Genomic DNA, 16,927 nt, shown 5'->3' with positions numbered 1-16,927 from the left:
TAATATTTTTTTCTAAATATGTCTTTACAAAATTGCTTGCATAAAATACATTAAGCATGATTTTCAGGAAGAACAAAGAACATTTCTTCAGAATAATGTGTTACAAATCATATTAAACTTGTAGGTCTGCTGAAACATTGCTTGATTATGTAAAAAAATTGTTTATATTCTTGAGAGAAACTAGTAGTAAGAAATACATTTTGTGTTTAGAGGGGACAGAAATTGCCAGAGGATGGCAGTGAGTAGGATGGTACCGCTTTTAAGACTATCTACTTGTCTGGCAGGGAATGGACTCTGCTTACGTAGAAACTAGTTTAATGCTCTACATTCTTGTTCTGGAGACAACATTAGATTGTTTCATATGTATGCATGGGGAGATTTGAGTGTCCCACACTTAATATTTTTCTTTCTTTATCTAAGATACAGGTAAAATTTGAACATAATAAGGCATACTTGTTTCTCACATACAGTTTGTTTAAAATAATTAAAGTTTTATATATGACTGTGTATATTACGCATAAACAGCATTGGCTATGTATACTCTTGCTTATTGTTCCTCTCTACACCTGATGCATACCTGTCTTCAGACAAGCTCACTCTTTGTCTTTGAGTAGGTATGTTAGTAGTAACAATGTAGGAATGTGATTTGTAGGGGACTTCGAGAGCCAATTCCTCTTTATTACAGCTCTTACGTTTAGAAATGTACTTCTGGAACATATCAGGCATTCTTTTAAAACTAGTTAAACTGTGTCCACCCTGCTCGCTTGAAAGGCTGTTTGAGTGTCTCAGGTCTTGGATGGCTAGAAGTACCTGGCCCGTCTTTCTCCAGGGCAATTCCCTACTTAATAAGTAGCTCAAGTACCTCAGCTCAAACAACTAGAGACAGAAAATCAAAATGTCAAATTAATTTAAGATACGTTGTGAGCGATGCTTTTCTCGCTCTCCGTCACGTTTCGGTATTACAATTTCAGTCTGGTGCCTATGGCTTTAAGCCTAGCTTGTCTTTCGCATGTTCACGAAAATAATGAAGCTGTAAAGTGTTTTAAAAGAGGCTTAATTTATAGCCTATAAAATCAGAAATCTGAGACATAGTTGGAGTCTGTGGCTTGATAATTGCTGTTAAACTCTAAATTGAGTTCTAAAAATCTGTAAAATAATTATTTCCTTTTAAGAGTTAATATGATTTGATTCTTCATTATGTGACCCCCCTCCTCAGCAAATCAGGGACCATGGACTGTTACTTGTTTGTACAGTGTCTAAAAATGGGCAACCTCTTAGTTCTTTCAATAAACATGCAATTCTTTCTGTTGAGAAAGATAATGGATTGGAACATAAAGACCAGATAAATGTGGATTCACTAATTTGAACTTTATAACTGCTCTGCCAGGACACAATGTAGAATAATAAAGCTTTAATTCCAGTGCATATTTTAATTTCAGGATACACCTAAATCAGGTACTAGCTGCAGTTCTCGGTGTTCGAGCTCCAGACAAGATTCTGAGAGTGCGAGGCCGGAATCTGAAACCGAAGATGTGCTGTGGGAGGACCTCTTACACGGTGCAGAGTGCCACTCCTCCTGTACCAGCGAGTCAGACGTAGAAAGCCCTCAAGTGAACCCATGTGTGAAGAAAGAATACAGAGATGACCCGTTTCATCAGGTTGGGACCTGCTGCTGCCAATTTTTTTACGCTACGCACAAGTTCAGTTTTAGCAGCTTTATCAGATGTCAGGAGGCCTGGGAGGAAAAACTCTATATTAAATAAAAATAACAAAGCCAAAGTGGTTGGATAGAATTAAAACAAGGAAAATTTGATTTCTGCTACTCAATTAATTTGTCAAATGAAGAGGATATGACAGTATACTGAAATAGCCTACAGAAGATCAGGGTGTTTGGATCTTAGTTCTGCTTCAGGACCAGCACTGATTGATTCAAGTTTCCTGTGAAGTGAATGGTTCTGGGTTTGGTTTTTTTATTTGGTTGGTTTTGGTTTTTTGTTTGGTTGGTTTGTTTTCTATTTTTCTTTTTTCTCTAGTGGGATTAATTTTTTTGTGAGCATGTATCACATCTTTCTGTTTGCTCATATATATAAACATAGATATGGAAAAGTGAACAAAGATAACATAGTATCTAACGTTATATGTATGTGCATACAGTCTGTATATATATGGTGTTACATGGGTATTACATATGTCTAAATTTGATTTAGACATAATATTTTTATTTTTACCTCAAAGCTAATAATTTTTTCCCCCTTCTTTAATGCTATTCTGTAGCAACATATAGGCAGTATTTTTTGAGAATTTTAACTTTTGTTGGGGCAACACTTCAGTTGCAGCCTTGGGCTATTCTTGGACAGAATCCATTGTTAATACTTCATCATTAACAATCAGGTATTAGTCTTCATTTGATAAAGTCCATTCAAATGTCACAGTGCCAGTTATATTTGAACTACAAGTCTTGTCTTTAAATTACTTGTTAATTGCATTTCAGTAAAGAGGTGGAGAGAATGTGAAACATTTCTCCGGGTAAGCATGTCATATGTGCATCATCAGTACTAAGGAATGCCATACAAGACATGGTGTCAATGGTAGCTAAAGAAAAGAATTTTGAAAGACAGGCTTCTCCCTCACATAATTTTCAATTCTGGTTATGTTTTTTCTGATTTTTAATCTGCCACTCCCACCCCCCCAAAAAGCAGTGTGGATTTCATACAGCCTTTGGGGTTTTTATTTGTATTTAGTTCTTCTTGCTTACATTCCATATAAACACTAAGACGGAAGCCTTACAACAGGCAGTTGAATTGAAGTGTATGCATTGACTTTGTCTTTCTGCAGTTGAGTGTTTTTCTGTGTGAATGTTTGCGTTTCAGCTCCTGGTGCTGATACTCCCTCTAGAGGGAGTCCTTGGAAGGCTGTGATTAAGAAAGTCCTGCAACTAATATTTGCCTTGGTTTAATAATATAAATAATTTTTCTTCATCCAATGGGGGCAAAAAAGGAAGGAGATAATTGGGTACTCAGCAGAATACAGAGATTTCAGATAAATACTGATAAATAATAAAATAAAAAGCTTTATTCTTCATGAATGATAAATTAAAATTTAAAAATATCATACCCTTTGCCCTGCCCCTCTCCCCCTCCTCCAGCACCACCACTTCCAGTAGTTTGATGCACGTAGAGGTAGGTGACCAGGCAGAGTTAAGAGCAATTTTAATCACCTGAATGGGAGAGGAGTGAGACAGGGGTGAGAGAAGTCAAGAAATGGCTGCAGCTGAACTTGTTGCCTCTACGTTTTTCCAGATCTCACTTGGCTCTCTGTTTAGAGTAAAGGTTGCTCAGACAGAAGTGCATTGAGCAGATCAGGCTGGGATTACTTGGCTCTTGGAGCAGCGCGTATCGGTAGGCTCCTGCCGCGCTCTGAGTTTTGTCAGATACAGTTAGCATAGGGTGGCCTTTATTCAGAACAAGGATTGTGAAATACCCAAATATCATTAAAAGAAAATGGTGACGAAGGCATATTGACATGACAGTAGGTTTTTATCTCTGATGCAACAAATTCCTTGTCTTCCCCAGAGTCATTTGCCTTGGATCCACAGTTTGAATCCAGGACTGGAAAAAATAAGTGCAATTGTCTGGGAGGGTAATGACTGCAAAAAAGCAGATATGTCTGTGCTTGAAATCAGTGGTATGATCATGAACAGAGTAAGTATTTTTTTTACTTTATACAAATACTGTGTTTAGGAGTCTAAAGTACTACCAAAAATACGCTTATTTTGTGTTGAAGGTTTTTCGGTTGTTTTTGTTTCCATCCCAATTATCTGTTATTGATATTATTGTTCCATGGCTTATGCCACTGATTTGATTGTTACTAAAAGGTACTAAAGAGCTGCCAGATCTTAGGTGTTGGGACAATAAAATGTGTTTGCATTGTTAGATACTTACTAACATAGCCATAAAGCCTCTGTTTTATTGTTCTCAAGTGATATGTGCTGTGAATGTTCACCAGAATCAAGGAGATAAATAACAACGTCTAATATGTTGGGTTAGGAATATACAGAACTGAGTATTTGGATGCTAAAGTTTAGGTTGGAAAAGAAAGCTTTCCTCTTTAGGAAGCAAACACCTAAGAGGTTGAGTGAGACATCTCACTAGTTCTCCCTTCTTTTTTCTAATACACATTTTTAGGAAACAGTTGGAAAAGCATTTAATTGATGTTGTACTCTTTTTCAATATGACAATGTAGGCATTTTATAGACTTGAAGATAAAATAGCTTAAGAAAACTGACTAATTCTGACAAGTTGATATTTGCCATCTCCAACTTGTTAAAAAGCAGTGTATTCACATACGTGGTTCAGATCTCTGTACCTGACTCAGAAATGTTACAGTTTCGGGTGCAATCCACAGCAGAAGTAAATTTAACAAAGCCCAGCACAACAGAACTCCAGTCCTTTCTGCACTGTGCACGGATTCCTTCAAAAAACATACAACCTAAAACCAAAATGCAAATAGCAGCATCATACAGGATGTAAGCAACACTTTGCTAATTCAGCACTGAATGAATTTTTAATACAAGAATATGCAGTGGAGTCTTTTAACTGCAATGTTGTGTTGTTGGGTTTTTAAATGATTTGTCATGTTTGTTTCCTGTGCATTAAGTGCTCTTTGAGGACTTCCGTTTTCTTAATAGTAAATTGTGAAGATGCTTGGTTGAAGGTTTCATATAACTTATCAGGCTATAAAGTGTTGTTTCTCTAGTAAGACAGTAACATTCATTATTTATTTATTGACTTAATTAAAAATTAATTCCAAAACTAAAAATATACCTTGTTTTCTTTTGGTTTTAGGTGAACGGCTATATACCAGGAATTGGTTATCAGATTTTTGGAAACGTCATATCTTTAATCTTGGGTTTAATGCCATTTGTCTTTCGACTTTCCCAAGCTAAAGATTTGGAACAACTAGCCACACATTCTGCCACTGAGCTTTGTGTGACTGCATTTGGATCAAATGGAGACGTTCTGGTTCTCTCAATGGTTATAATAAGTTTTGTGGTCCGTGTGTCTCTAGTGTGGATTTTCTTTTTTCTGCTATGTGTAGCAGAGAGGACATATAAGCAGGTACGACCAGCAAACCAAGAGGCTTCATCCAAAGCAAAACAAGGTTTAATGTTTGCAGGGGGCTTTTTTTGACTTTGTGGATGTTTTAAACTTATTTGCTCCAGCACACTGTGATTCATAGATCAATGTTGACAAATACTACAGTGGGCTTACAGTTGAGGAGATGACTCGGTTACAGTGGACTGAAGTCTCTGTCGCTAAACCTTTTTCCCTGGAGAACATTTCTGAAGGAAAACTTTTTATTCTTTTATTTCACATTTCTGGCTTAATGCCTTAACCCAGGTCTTAGTCATGTCCCAGTTGGTCTCAGTTTTTCCAAGGAGAAGGAGTTTCAATAAAAGAACTCTATAAATTTCCACTTTGTTCTACGCGTGTATTTCATTCAAAACCTTCAGTTTAATTCAAAACAGTTCAGTCCAGACCCCAGCCAAGAGCCCTGCCTTTGCTGGTAGATCAGTCTTGTGGCTGGCGACCATGAGAGCTGCTATCCAAAGCAATACACCTGATAATTTATTGCTTGTTATAGCAACTTAAACTTTTAAGAGAGTATCAATATCCCTTACTATCTGTAGAGTATAAATACCTACTGGTTTGCAAAAGAAAAAATGTTATACTCTCTTTTCTTAAATTATAGTCAAAATATGATTTAATAAAATTACCCTGCTTCTAATAATCATTTCTGTTGGAAGGAACTTCTGTGATACAGCCAGTCACTAATGCAAATGTTTGGCAGGTTCAATTTTTCTTCCAAAATCTAATAACATAGCAGATCTGTTGTCAGAAATTTGAAGAAAGGGATTCAGTGTAGCTCAACTTTGCTTATCATTAGAATATGAAGACTTTTAAAACTCTCTAGTGTATCTCCTCTTTTTAGTAACATGCTACTCTTATTTCTGCAGTATGTTAACATATTTTACATCATACATTAAGTATGAAGCCTTTTCTCCATTTCCTTTTCAGTGCCCTTGAAAATCAATTAACAGTTAAAGTAAGTGGTTTTTTCCTCCTCTGCAGAGGTTACTTTTTGCCAAACTTTTTGGTCATCTAACATCTGCCAGAAGAGCAAGAAAATCAGAAGTTCCTCACTTCCGCTTGAAGAAAGTACAGAATATAAAAATGTGGCTTTCTCTCAGGTCCTATCTAAAGGTAAAATAATGTGTATTATTGCTACCCCTTTAATATAAAATATCTCCTGTGGTGTTGATGGAAGGTTGGTATCCTGGTCTGAACTCTCCCTCCTGTGCACTTACCCACATTGGTGCATGTGCCCTATACGCTTCCTTTTAGAGACTCTGGGCCTGCGGTGTCTGCAGGCAGCCAGACAGTGAGAAACTAAATGTCTAGTTTTTACCTTGGAGTAAAGCATGAGTGTGTTCAGAGTTGGGAGTCTTGTCTTACTAATGCTGGCAGAAAAGTCTCTGAGGTGAGTGTGTTGGGTAAAAGTGACCACTTGTAGTATAATACAGACAGTACCTTACTGTAAGAGCCCCACCAGTTATTGTCACTAACACAGAAGGAATTTATGAAGAAGACAGTTTATGTGTGTGTTTGTGTTGTGAGTGCATACGTGCCAGGTGAAGCTGGAAATTACGTCCAAGTATTATCTGTAGGACATTTCAGTCCTTCTATTTTATGTTCAGCTGATGTGTGAGTAATCTCCATGTATCACTCCAATAATCTTTTCAAGCCAGAGCTTTTTGATGATTCTTTGTGGAAGGATCCATATTATCTAACTCAGGGTTGGTTTTTTGTTTGTTTTCCCAAGTGTTTTTCCATTTTTCTTCCTGCGTTAGGTAATTCAACTCAAATGAACCTAGGTTTTTCACCATTTGTTTTCTATAGAACCAGGTTTTTGGTGAACAGCAACTGACAATCTCTTATTTGTGATGCGAACCCCCTTATTTGCATCTATGCTTCTTTCCAGCAGCAGTTAAGAAAGGTTAGATGACATCTGCTAACAATAGTTTTTGGAAGGATTTTAAAGGATTATGAAAATATAATGAAGTAATGGTGTAGAGACTGGGGAGTGTGGAGAGCAGGAACTAGAAGCAGGCAAAATTTTTAATGTAAAGCACAATCTTATATTTGAAAGATGCATCATTTTTAAGAGGAATTGAGGTGATTCATTTACAACACCCCTTGTGTTCTTCAAATATCTGTTGGGGAGGTTGTAAAAAAGAGGTACCCTTTAAACTTTACATTTGAGAGACTTGTATCTTGTTCTTGTAGTCTGTAATGTGTTGATGGGTGGGAGGAAAGGAGGATAACATCGCTTGGACAATAGAATGTAGTTTTGATGCTCTAAAGACTACATGTGGTGGCGTTGTTGTGGAGAGAGTGTCTTGCTTGCTTTCCTCACAACCACATCTATATATTCTACCTTTTCTTATGCCACCAGAAACATTTGTATAATTCTGTGGCTAAGAAAAAAACAGTTGGACAGTGGTCAGAAGCAGGTGTGTAGGGAACTGACCCAACTGAAGAATAACCAGTCAAGAGCAGTAATTTTCAGGTCTGTCTGTTGCTTTACTTGGTTCCCTAGGCAGCTCTGTAGTGCCTGCGCTAGCAGAAGGAAGGAGCGGAGACAAGCAGCTAAGGAGCAGGACTGCCTTCTTGCAGCGGTGCTGCTGGCACAGCATTTGTCCGGAGTACACTTGCATATTCCCCGTCTCGGTGTCCACCTGTGAAGATGTGAGCTGGGGTCTAGACACATCCCAAGTCTCGCACAGGAAAAACGCTGATCAGGATAGAAGCAGGGCATGCATACCTGCTGTAGTAATTTGTACTTACATTTCTTTCACCAGTTAAGCTTCCTATCCCTTTCTCCAAGTTCCAGGGTTACATCTTGCATGTGAACACATCCCATTCTTCTCATGTTTGTACAATTAGTAGCATCTCTGGAGAACCAAGTTGAGAAATAGATGTCTCTCTTAACTTGTACATGTTTCAGTGCCACACAGGAGGTTTAATTGTTTAATTAAAACAAACAAAAAAAAGAGTACAAAGCTCAGAGGGTCGAAACACTTCATTGTACCAGTAAGCAAGAAAAAAAAGGTTGAAAACAGTGAGGTTGCATCTTTCAGGACAATTGTTTGTTTTCCTCAATTTTCTTTCATGTTCTGGGGAGAGAATTATATTATTGCACCTACCACAGTGGGACAGTGATTTACAGCTACAATTTTTGTGTTTCAAAAAGAGGCAAGTAATGGAAAATACCAACCATGTGCAAACATATCTTGATATATCCCGTTGCAATCTGGTGTCTAAAAAACTTTGGTTAGCACTGGCTTGATACTTGGGGTTAGAGCCCAGTGCCACACCGAGTTTGTTATGTCAGGGAACGGTGCTTAAATGAAAGGTTCTTCACATCGTGAAGAAGGTGACTGAACAAGTGGTGGGTATTTTCTTCTCATAGTTAACCTTTTAAATGCTTGCATCTGAATTACTCACATGCCATTAGGGGTAATCAAATGTGGTCGTATTATTAGGATCTAATATGGTGTTTGGAAATTAGATTGCCAAATGGTGAGCCAGGATGAAACAGGTTCAAGATGTGAATCTGACTGGATATGCTAAATATCAACGCTGACTGGGTAGGTTTTCTCCCATCTCTATTTATATCCTTTTCACATATATGTATAACCTTTATTTTCAGCGTCGAGGTCCTCAGCGCTCAGTTGATGTAATAGTTTCATCAGCCTTCCTACTGACTATCTCAGTTGTGTTTATCTGTTGTGCACAGGTGAGGAAATCTTACTTATATTGAAACAGCCGTGAATTAAGTAGTTTTTTAAAATAATTTTGAGTGCCTTTTGCATGGTGATCCCTGTTAAGTTAAAAGACCACAGTGAGAAATCAGTAACAGCTGTTACAGCTTTTCAGAACATTAAGCCCCATTTTGTAGTGTTCATTTTATCTACTTTAGAATATCATTCTGCAAGAGCTAAAGAACCTTACTGATAGCATAATTCCTAATGTGATGTTGTTATTCTTTAATTCCGTGTCCTCTTTCATTTTCCACTGTGGAGTTCGGAACACAATTTTCAGTGGCTTTTTTGTTGCTGTTGGTTTTGGGTGGGGCTTTTTGTGTAGTTCTTTTTGGGAGGTGGTGGTATTTTGGGGTGGGTTTTTTTTTTTTCCCTAACATTTTGCATCAAAACACTTTTGCAAAGGCAGTTGAGATTGACCTTGGTAGGTGATTTCTTGTGAGCAACAAGACTGTTGGCTATATTAGCTTGCCCTCTAGTGGAATATCTTCTAGTAAGCAAATCTAGGTGTAAAGATGATTTTTACTGCTTAAGATTTTATCCTTGAGCTTCTGTTTCACAATACAGAGAAGCTTCTGAATGGCTTCTGGTTGTATTTTTTTCACCCCTTTCTTCCTTAGCTAAAGCTAATGTGTTTTCCTGGTAACAAATTATGAATGTTTTAATAAAAATACAGTTTAACAGTAACTCTGCTTGAATTCAATTTTCTATTTAATTAGTACATTTGAGAGTCTATTTTGGTGTTTATCCCTTACAGTGTCATGTTTGAACACAAGTTTAAAATTGACTTAAAGCATTTGTTTTTCTATTGCTTTAGGGATATGAAGAAAGATGTGTCTAAATTCTGATTGAGCCTTTCGGGGCATCTCTTTTCTCAAGCCTCAGATCTTTGGCACAGTGTTGATTTTTAAATTACAGTTCAGAAGTCTTTTATGCCTAAAACCAATTCATAAGCTTATTATTGGGAAATCTTTCTTGTAGTTGGAGAGATATGTAATTAATTTCTTGTGTTGTAATGTAATTAGTACTTTGGATTAAATTTTGTTATTTTTTTCTCTTTTGTTTGCAGCTGCTTCACATGCATGAGATCTTCCTTGATTGTCACTACAATTGGGAACTCATAATTTGGTGCATTTCACTAACTCTTTTTCTCTTAAGATTTGTTACTCTTGGATCTGAAACCAGTAAAAAGTACAGCAATACCTCAATATTACTTACTGAGCAGGTGAGAATTTTTATATCTAAGCAAGTCATTCATTTAGTGGGTCTCGGGCATGCATTTTAGATGTATTAAAATAATCTGCTTTAGGAAGTTAATTATGATCTAGTGAAACAACACTTTACCTGAAGTTCAGGTAACCTGAAATTAAACCTGAAGTTCAGTTTCTGTGAAAAGCAAGTGATTTTTTTGTTTAAAAGTTTTATGGGACATTGAGATGTCCATACCCCAATTTCTCTTTAAGTGAGCAGGCTTAGAGATAGCAGTTTATGTCATTTGGTATAATTAAAGATCTAACAGAACACCAACATAACAAGTAGCTTTTAAACAGGAAGAACAACTCTCAGAATGTTGGATGGGACAGTAAAAGATTTAAAAACAAACTTAATGTCCACAAAGTAGGTTGCTGTTTCCAGTCCAATAATTTTGACTGCTAGGTTGCATGGATTACATATAATCTCCTCTAGACTCCTTGGAAACTTTTTTCTTTCAGTCATTTGTCAAGCTTGGCTTTGGGTCTACATACTGTTCTTCTCAGGAATGTTCTAGTTGGCATTTGTACTGCGAACTTGCTCTGCTTGTCACTGCTGATAGTTATCTGAGCTCGGTATGTTCAGTTAATGTTAAGTAAGCAGCAGCCTCTGCTCGGGGAGGTTTCACACTGGTTCAAAACACCACATTCAGGACAAGGTTGATAGGCAGTCTGTCTTCTCACTGCCTAGCCTTGTTATCTTTAGTCAAGACAGAAGGAATTCTCCTTGAACACTATATGTAAGCAGTCATTTATACTATCTGTCATAAGCGTCGTATCCTGCCTTTGGAAGACTCAGTTTGGAAGGTTTTCTTCTCCAACTTCAACATATTTCCTGTAGGAAATCACAGTATGGATTGGGTTGGAAGGGACCGTAAAGATCATCTGTGATGAACCCCCCCATGGCAGGGGAGTTGGAACTACAAGATCTTTAAGGTCCCTTCCAACCCAAACCATTCTATGATCTCGTTCCACCCCCCCTGCCATGGGCAGGGACACCTTCCACTAGACCAGGTTGCTCAAAGCCGCATCCAGCCTGGCCTTGAACACTTCCAGGGATGGGGCATCCACAGCTTCGCTGGGCAACCTGTTCCAGTGCCTCACCACCCTCTCCGTGAAGAACTTCTTCCTGATATCTAATTTAAACCTCCTCACTTTCAAGTTAAACCCATTCCCCCTTGTCCTATCACCACAGCCCCTTGTAAAAAATCCCCCTCCCAGCTTTCTTGTAGCCCCTTCAGGTATTGAAAAGCTGCAGTAAGGTCTCCCTGAAAAGAAAATCTCTGTGAAGATTTCTTGGAACTGCCTATTTACTTTGTCCTGAATCCTGTGTTTTGCACCAGTGTGAAACCTCTTAGAGTTCCTGAGCCAGGAGAGCTTTGCATCGTTCCGTTGATCCTCAGAGCATGAATGTCCCAGTGAAGTTTCTCATCTGTTTCTGGAATGAAAATGGAGGAGAATGTTTGGGATAGGGATTGGAAAAAAATGCAGAGAGCGCCAGGCGCACGAGAGACAGAGAGAATGTGAAGCCTTTGTATGCTATACTCTACATGAGAATCGGTGTTTGAACATTTTAAGCCAGCATGGACATTGAAAGAAGCACTCTATGTCCCCAGAACTTTTAAAAAAAGAGGAAAAAAATAATTCAGAAAGTTCTGTGTCATCAGACACTTAGCTTTGTATTGAATCCAGCTTACCCTGTTCGAAGTCATTTCCCTCAAAAATGCCTGAGATGTTCATAAATGAAAACGAAAACAGAATTCACAATTGTTTCTCAGAGAATAAAAAGGATGCACGTCACCCTGGGTAGAACTCATTTTGGACTCGTTTCACACACTAGCTGGATACCACATTGTATTTCCAGTGTTCTTGAGACAGATTCATATAAGTCTGACATTTTGGCCTTTTATGAGAGGTGAAGCCCAAACAATTGACTGACACTCACTTGATCTAAAAGAGCACATCTGAACTGTTGTCCTTGAAAATTGCACACCAGTGTTACTTGGCTAACTGGGAAGAGAATGAAGGTTTAAAACAAACAGATTAAAAAAAGGACAAACAAGCCTCAACCCCCAGATGCAATTTAAATGCTTTGTGGATAAGATGAAATTGCAAATTCTGCTTTCTATAAGCGAAGTTGTAACTATTTCCCTGTGCTTTATATTCAACCTATGAATTTCATGATTAGTAGTCATGATGGGAAACAGAATCATAGAATGGTTTAGGTTGGAAGGGACCTTAAAGACCATCTAGTTCCAACCCCCCTGCCATGGGCAGGGACACCTTCCACTAGACCAGGTTGCTCAAAGCCTCATCCAGCCTGGCCTTGAACACTTCCAGGGATGGAGCATCCACAGCTTCTCTGGGCAACCTGTTCCAGTGCTTCACCACCCTCTCCATGAAGAATTTCTTCCTTATATCTCATCTACATCTGTTCTCAGTTTTAAGCCATTACCTCTCATCTTCATAAAAAGTCCCCCCCAGCTTCCTTGTAGCTCCTTCAGGTACTGGAAGGTGCTATAAGGTCTCCCCAGAGCCTTCTCTTCTCCAGGCTGAACAAGCCCAACTCTCTCAGCCTGTCCCCATAGCAGAGGTGCTCCAGCCCTCTGAGCATCTTCGTGGCCTCCTCTGGACTTGCTCCAACTGGAGTTTTTAATTGTTCTTGAATGAAATGCCTCAGTGGTTCATTGTAGAGTAAAGTAAAACTGATCAAAGTTGTCATGTTGCCATTTTCAGGTCTCAGAACGGGTATGGTAGATGGCTGTGTATATACACATTCAAACTCCCCTCCTGATTCCAATTTTGTTATTGAATGTTGATTTATTTTTTCATAAATGAATGAAATTATAGTAACTGTTAAAAGAGATCTGAGCCTTCCCAGGAATTGTTACCTACTATTTTCACAGAGTTGAGAAATGGAACCTTTAGTCTTAGTTTATTTCTGTTTATAGACACTTGAATTGGTGGTTTGATATTTAGAGACTGGAATATTTTTGCCTCCAAAAGCACAATTTACTTCAAAATGAAATTGATAGTTCAGGAGCTTAATATGCTTTGGAATATGTTAGGCATAGTTTTCTATTTTTAACTTGGATAAGAAAATTACAGCGACCTTTTTAGGGAGATCTGATAATATTCAGTTACTTAGTTTAGATGTCTGTGGCCCTTATTTCAGTAACCACCTTACAACAAAGTGGTTAAATGTATCATAGCATCATATAGCATTACTTCCGTTCTGCAGCTTCACTTCTGTATCTTGGCAAGAGCCTCTGTCATCTGAAGGACTACTTCTGCATATTGCTAAATGGTTCATTTTTTATTTTGTTGGAGGTCATCAGCCTGAAATAAAGAGTTCATAACTTTTCAAGCTATTTTTCCTTTGATTTGCTTCTGTTATGCAATAAAAAAGAAAAACTAACCTTTTGCCTAGTCTAGGATATCAAAGATAGGTCGTTTGAGAATAAAAGCTGATGTTTCAAAATTGCTAGAAGGCCAAAAGAGAGCTAATTTGTGCTGTTAATTAAACTTTCTCAGAAACAGTGACCTAAAAATGTCTGGATCACAGAAGTGTTGAAATGATCAATATACTGTTCTTCTGCAGCAATGAAGAGTTTAATAATTTTTCAAATATTTGAAGGCACTGGAAAGATTGATTTTCTGCACTCAAGGTGCTCAGGAAGTACTCAATTATACTAAAATCTTTTAAAAGAAATTACGCTTTAGCTGAATGATGTTTTAGCATTTCAGTCTACTCAGTAGTTTTGGGGGATGTTAAACCTTGTAAGATCTGCGTACTAGTATAAAAACCGTGTGGAAATGAATTGACAAACCTCAGGCAATTATTGAAGGAGGAGAAAGAAATTATGCAAACCTTACATATGTGGTGTTTTTTCTTGCCTCATATTTAGATGACACTAAAATCTAAAGTTGTTGCTATAATAGCATCAAATATATTTTGTTATAGCATAAAACATTGCATTTTTGTATGGTACTGAGCCACTATTTATTCTTAAAAAGGAAGCAAAAGACTTCTCTTGCTTGCAGAAATGTCATTGCTGTTCTATCATGTGGCTGCTGAGTAATCACTTCATTTTATTATTAAACATTTCCAAATGGATTCCTTTATGTTCTGAATTAAGCACTGATACTCGTGTTTTATTTAAATCAGATAAACTTATACTTGAAAATGGAGAAAAAGCCTAATAAGAAGGAGGAACTGACACTAGTGAACAATGTTTTAAAACTTGCTACTAAGTTATTGAAGGTAAGAATTAAAATATTATTACTGTATTCTATATAGCTAAAAGAATAGCTTGCTTAATGAGTCACTGTGTTAATTCTGCAGGCTGTACAGCATGTCTTGGTTTAAGTCTTGTCAGTAACTTTCACAGCGATGCTGCTTGTTCATACACTGCTGTCCGTTGTGTTGCTGTCGTTGTGGATTGCAAATTTTTATTATATACAATAAGCTTTATTCTTTAGCAGCACATGAGCAGCGTGAGAGAAGGTACTTTGGGACGGACAGGATGATGAACCCTTGGGAAATAAGTGATGCAATTTTGTTGTCTGTTTTGACTGTTACTCTCTGTTTCTAGTAATAATCTGCTGGAGGTTTTGTGTTCTTCCACAAAAATAATTCCTCTTAAAAACTGTCAGTGGTTAGCATTTCAGATTAAGAGTAGATTATACATGATGTCTTCTTGACTTACTGTCATAGAAGAATCCTTTTGAAAGATAGAGAGAAAGTGTTACATAGGTTCATTTATAAGTGAATTAAAGATATGGATTTCATTTAATGTAATTCACATGCTTGTCAGCTGTACCCTGGAACTATTTGGCAGGTTTTCTTGCATGTAATTTTGCTGATGAGTGGAAAAGTTTTTTGCTTACGCAGTATTATCTTGTTTGCCAGCTACCTATGTATGGTAGGTGGGAGAGAGTTCTTCACAGCAAGTATTAAAAATGCAGAAGAAAAATCATCTTCCTTTCACTCTTCTGGAGCTAGAGCATGGGCTTACTTAGGGCTTTTTTAAACTTGGTGTTATAGTTGTTCTTATTCTTAACAAAGCTGTGGTTGAGGTTCTCAGGAAGACACATTTGATCCTAAATTGCCTCTGCTGAGTTCTTTTGTCTTTCAAACCCACAGATCTGTCATAATTTGGGAAACAAGCTGTTTCGTTATTTCAGTTGTCTGGGAGTTTAATAAATGCTCCAGAAATGTCTCCTTCAGACCAAACATATCCGTAATCAGACTTACTTAAGTAATGCCGAGTGATAAATTTAACACTTGAAAAGCTTCTTTTGTGTTAGGTTTGGCTTTTATGAGCAAATCCAGTAGATCTAGTATTCGTTATGTGTCTTGCACTAAAATTAGCAGTATATAACTTAGAACTGGATAGGCTTTCAAAGAGGAAGCCAGTCCTGACACTACAAAAACCAAAATCATGACTTGCCTCCCCACCTCTCTCGGTGTGGTGTTGCAGTACTTAATGACTTCTGCTGTTGTGTAAGGTGTTTTTAAATTAAATTTGTCTAGCTTCAGCTTTCAGTGTTCAGATCTTGTTATACATCCTGCTGTTACGGTAAGTTCTTAGAGATGCTGCCAGTTTGTAATTCTTGGATTCAGGAGGAAGGCTTGGTAGTTAGTGATGAACGCAATTACATATTTCATGCCCCGCAGCTAATTGGAGGGGTTTTTTTCAGTTTGGTTTTGGATGGTTTTGATCCTTGAGCTTTTACTGAGGACTATATTGTGTTGAACATTCTTCCAAATTTCTTACTCTCAAATTGGTAAGATGAATCCAAAATCTAAAAACTTTTTCCTTCAAGAATTTCTCTGCTGTTCATCTCAGAATCATGTCTGTTATATCTTTTGTATTTGCAGCAGAGTTTTATACCACATTACAGCTAAATGAAAAGGTGGTTCATTCTTATTTCACCTCTTTTAAAAAAAAGTCAGAGCTCCAAAATTCTTCTTTATTAATAAAGGGCTTATAAAGCCTTGTTCAAGGCCCAGGATGTCAAGCAGGGGAGGAATGAAGGTGGATTTAAAGCTAGAAAACATAAATGACCGAAGCAGTGATAGTTGTTCTACTTTATACAATGCACTCTTATATTTTAAAACTCTCTCTCTTTTCCTTTTATTTGACATATTTCTAGGACAGAGGAGGTTGGGTGACTTCATTCACACAATGAATGTGAGCTCTTTTAACACTGAAGGTGATTTCTGGAAAAGTACGAGGAATTCTAAAATTCCCTTGATGCCAGGAAAACTAGCGTGCTCTTTTCCTGGCTCCATGAGCAAATTGGTACATGCTCTAGATGCGTAGCCTCCAATTTTTTTTAAGCGTTATTGGGACACCATCAGTCAACAGTCAGTTAGTGTGATGGGCATTTTTTTGCACATTGTTTTTTGTATGCTGAAGAACAGGAGAATGTTTTACACCACTGTGAGTTGAAGACTTCCTAAACTGTCTAATACTCATTACATATGTGAACCAAAGCCCCTCTTTGTATGATTTTTGCTTTTTAACGATGTCATTTCTTTGCATTGCTAGGAACTGGACAGTCCCTTTAGGTTATATGGGCTTACGATGAATCCACTGCTTTATAATATCACCCAGGTTGTCATCCTGTCCGCTGTTTCTGGTGTCATCAGTGACTTGCTTGGATTTAATCTAAAGGTAATTACTGGATAAGCATCCTTGTTTTTCTACTATGGCATTCAGAATGTTATGATAGGTTGATACATTGATACATTATAGGCTAATGTATTCACCAAGGGCAGATCATG

General features: G+C 37.5%; 1 protein-coding gene across 1 annotated transcript in view; it reads left to right on the top strand.

Moving 5' to 3' along the window:
* PHTF2 (putative homeodomain transcription factor 2) overlaps positions 1-16,832 on the top strand; it is a 50,054-nt gene extending 33,222 nt beyond the window's left edge. The window contains exons 9-16 of the mRNA XM_010150196.1: positions 1,440-1,658; positions 3,573-3,701; positions 4,845-5,117; positions 6,132-6,263; positions 8,773-8,859; positions 9,954-10,109; positions 14,303-14,398; positions 16,692-16,832. Coding sequence (XP_010148498.1) covers positions 1,440-1,658; positions 3,573-3,701; positions 4,845-5,117; positions 6,132-6,263; positions 8,773-8,859; positions 9,954-10,109; positions 14,303-14,398; positions 16,692-16,832 — 1,233 coding nt within the window. The remainder of the gene's footprint in view (positions 1-1,439; positions 1,659-3,572; positions 3,702-4,844; positions 5,118-6,131; positions 6,264-8,772; positions 8,860-9,953; positions 10,110-14,302; positions 14,399-16,691) is intronic.
* Positions 16,833-16,927: the final 95 nt, after the last annotated feature.

Source organism: Eurypyga helias, unplaced genomic scaffold (assembly GCF_000690775.1).
Source record: "Eurypyga helias isolate BGI_N326 unplaced genomic scaffold, ASM69077v1 scaffold16764, whole genome shotgun sequence".
Taxonomy (NCBI): domain Eukaryota; kingdom Metazoa; phylum Chordata; class Aves; order Eurypygiformes; family Eurypygidae; genus Eurypyga; species Eurypyga helias.
The sequence above is the reverse complement of the archived record's forward strand: the minus strand, read 5'-3'. Positions and strand labels throughout refer to the sequence as shown.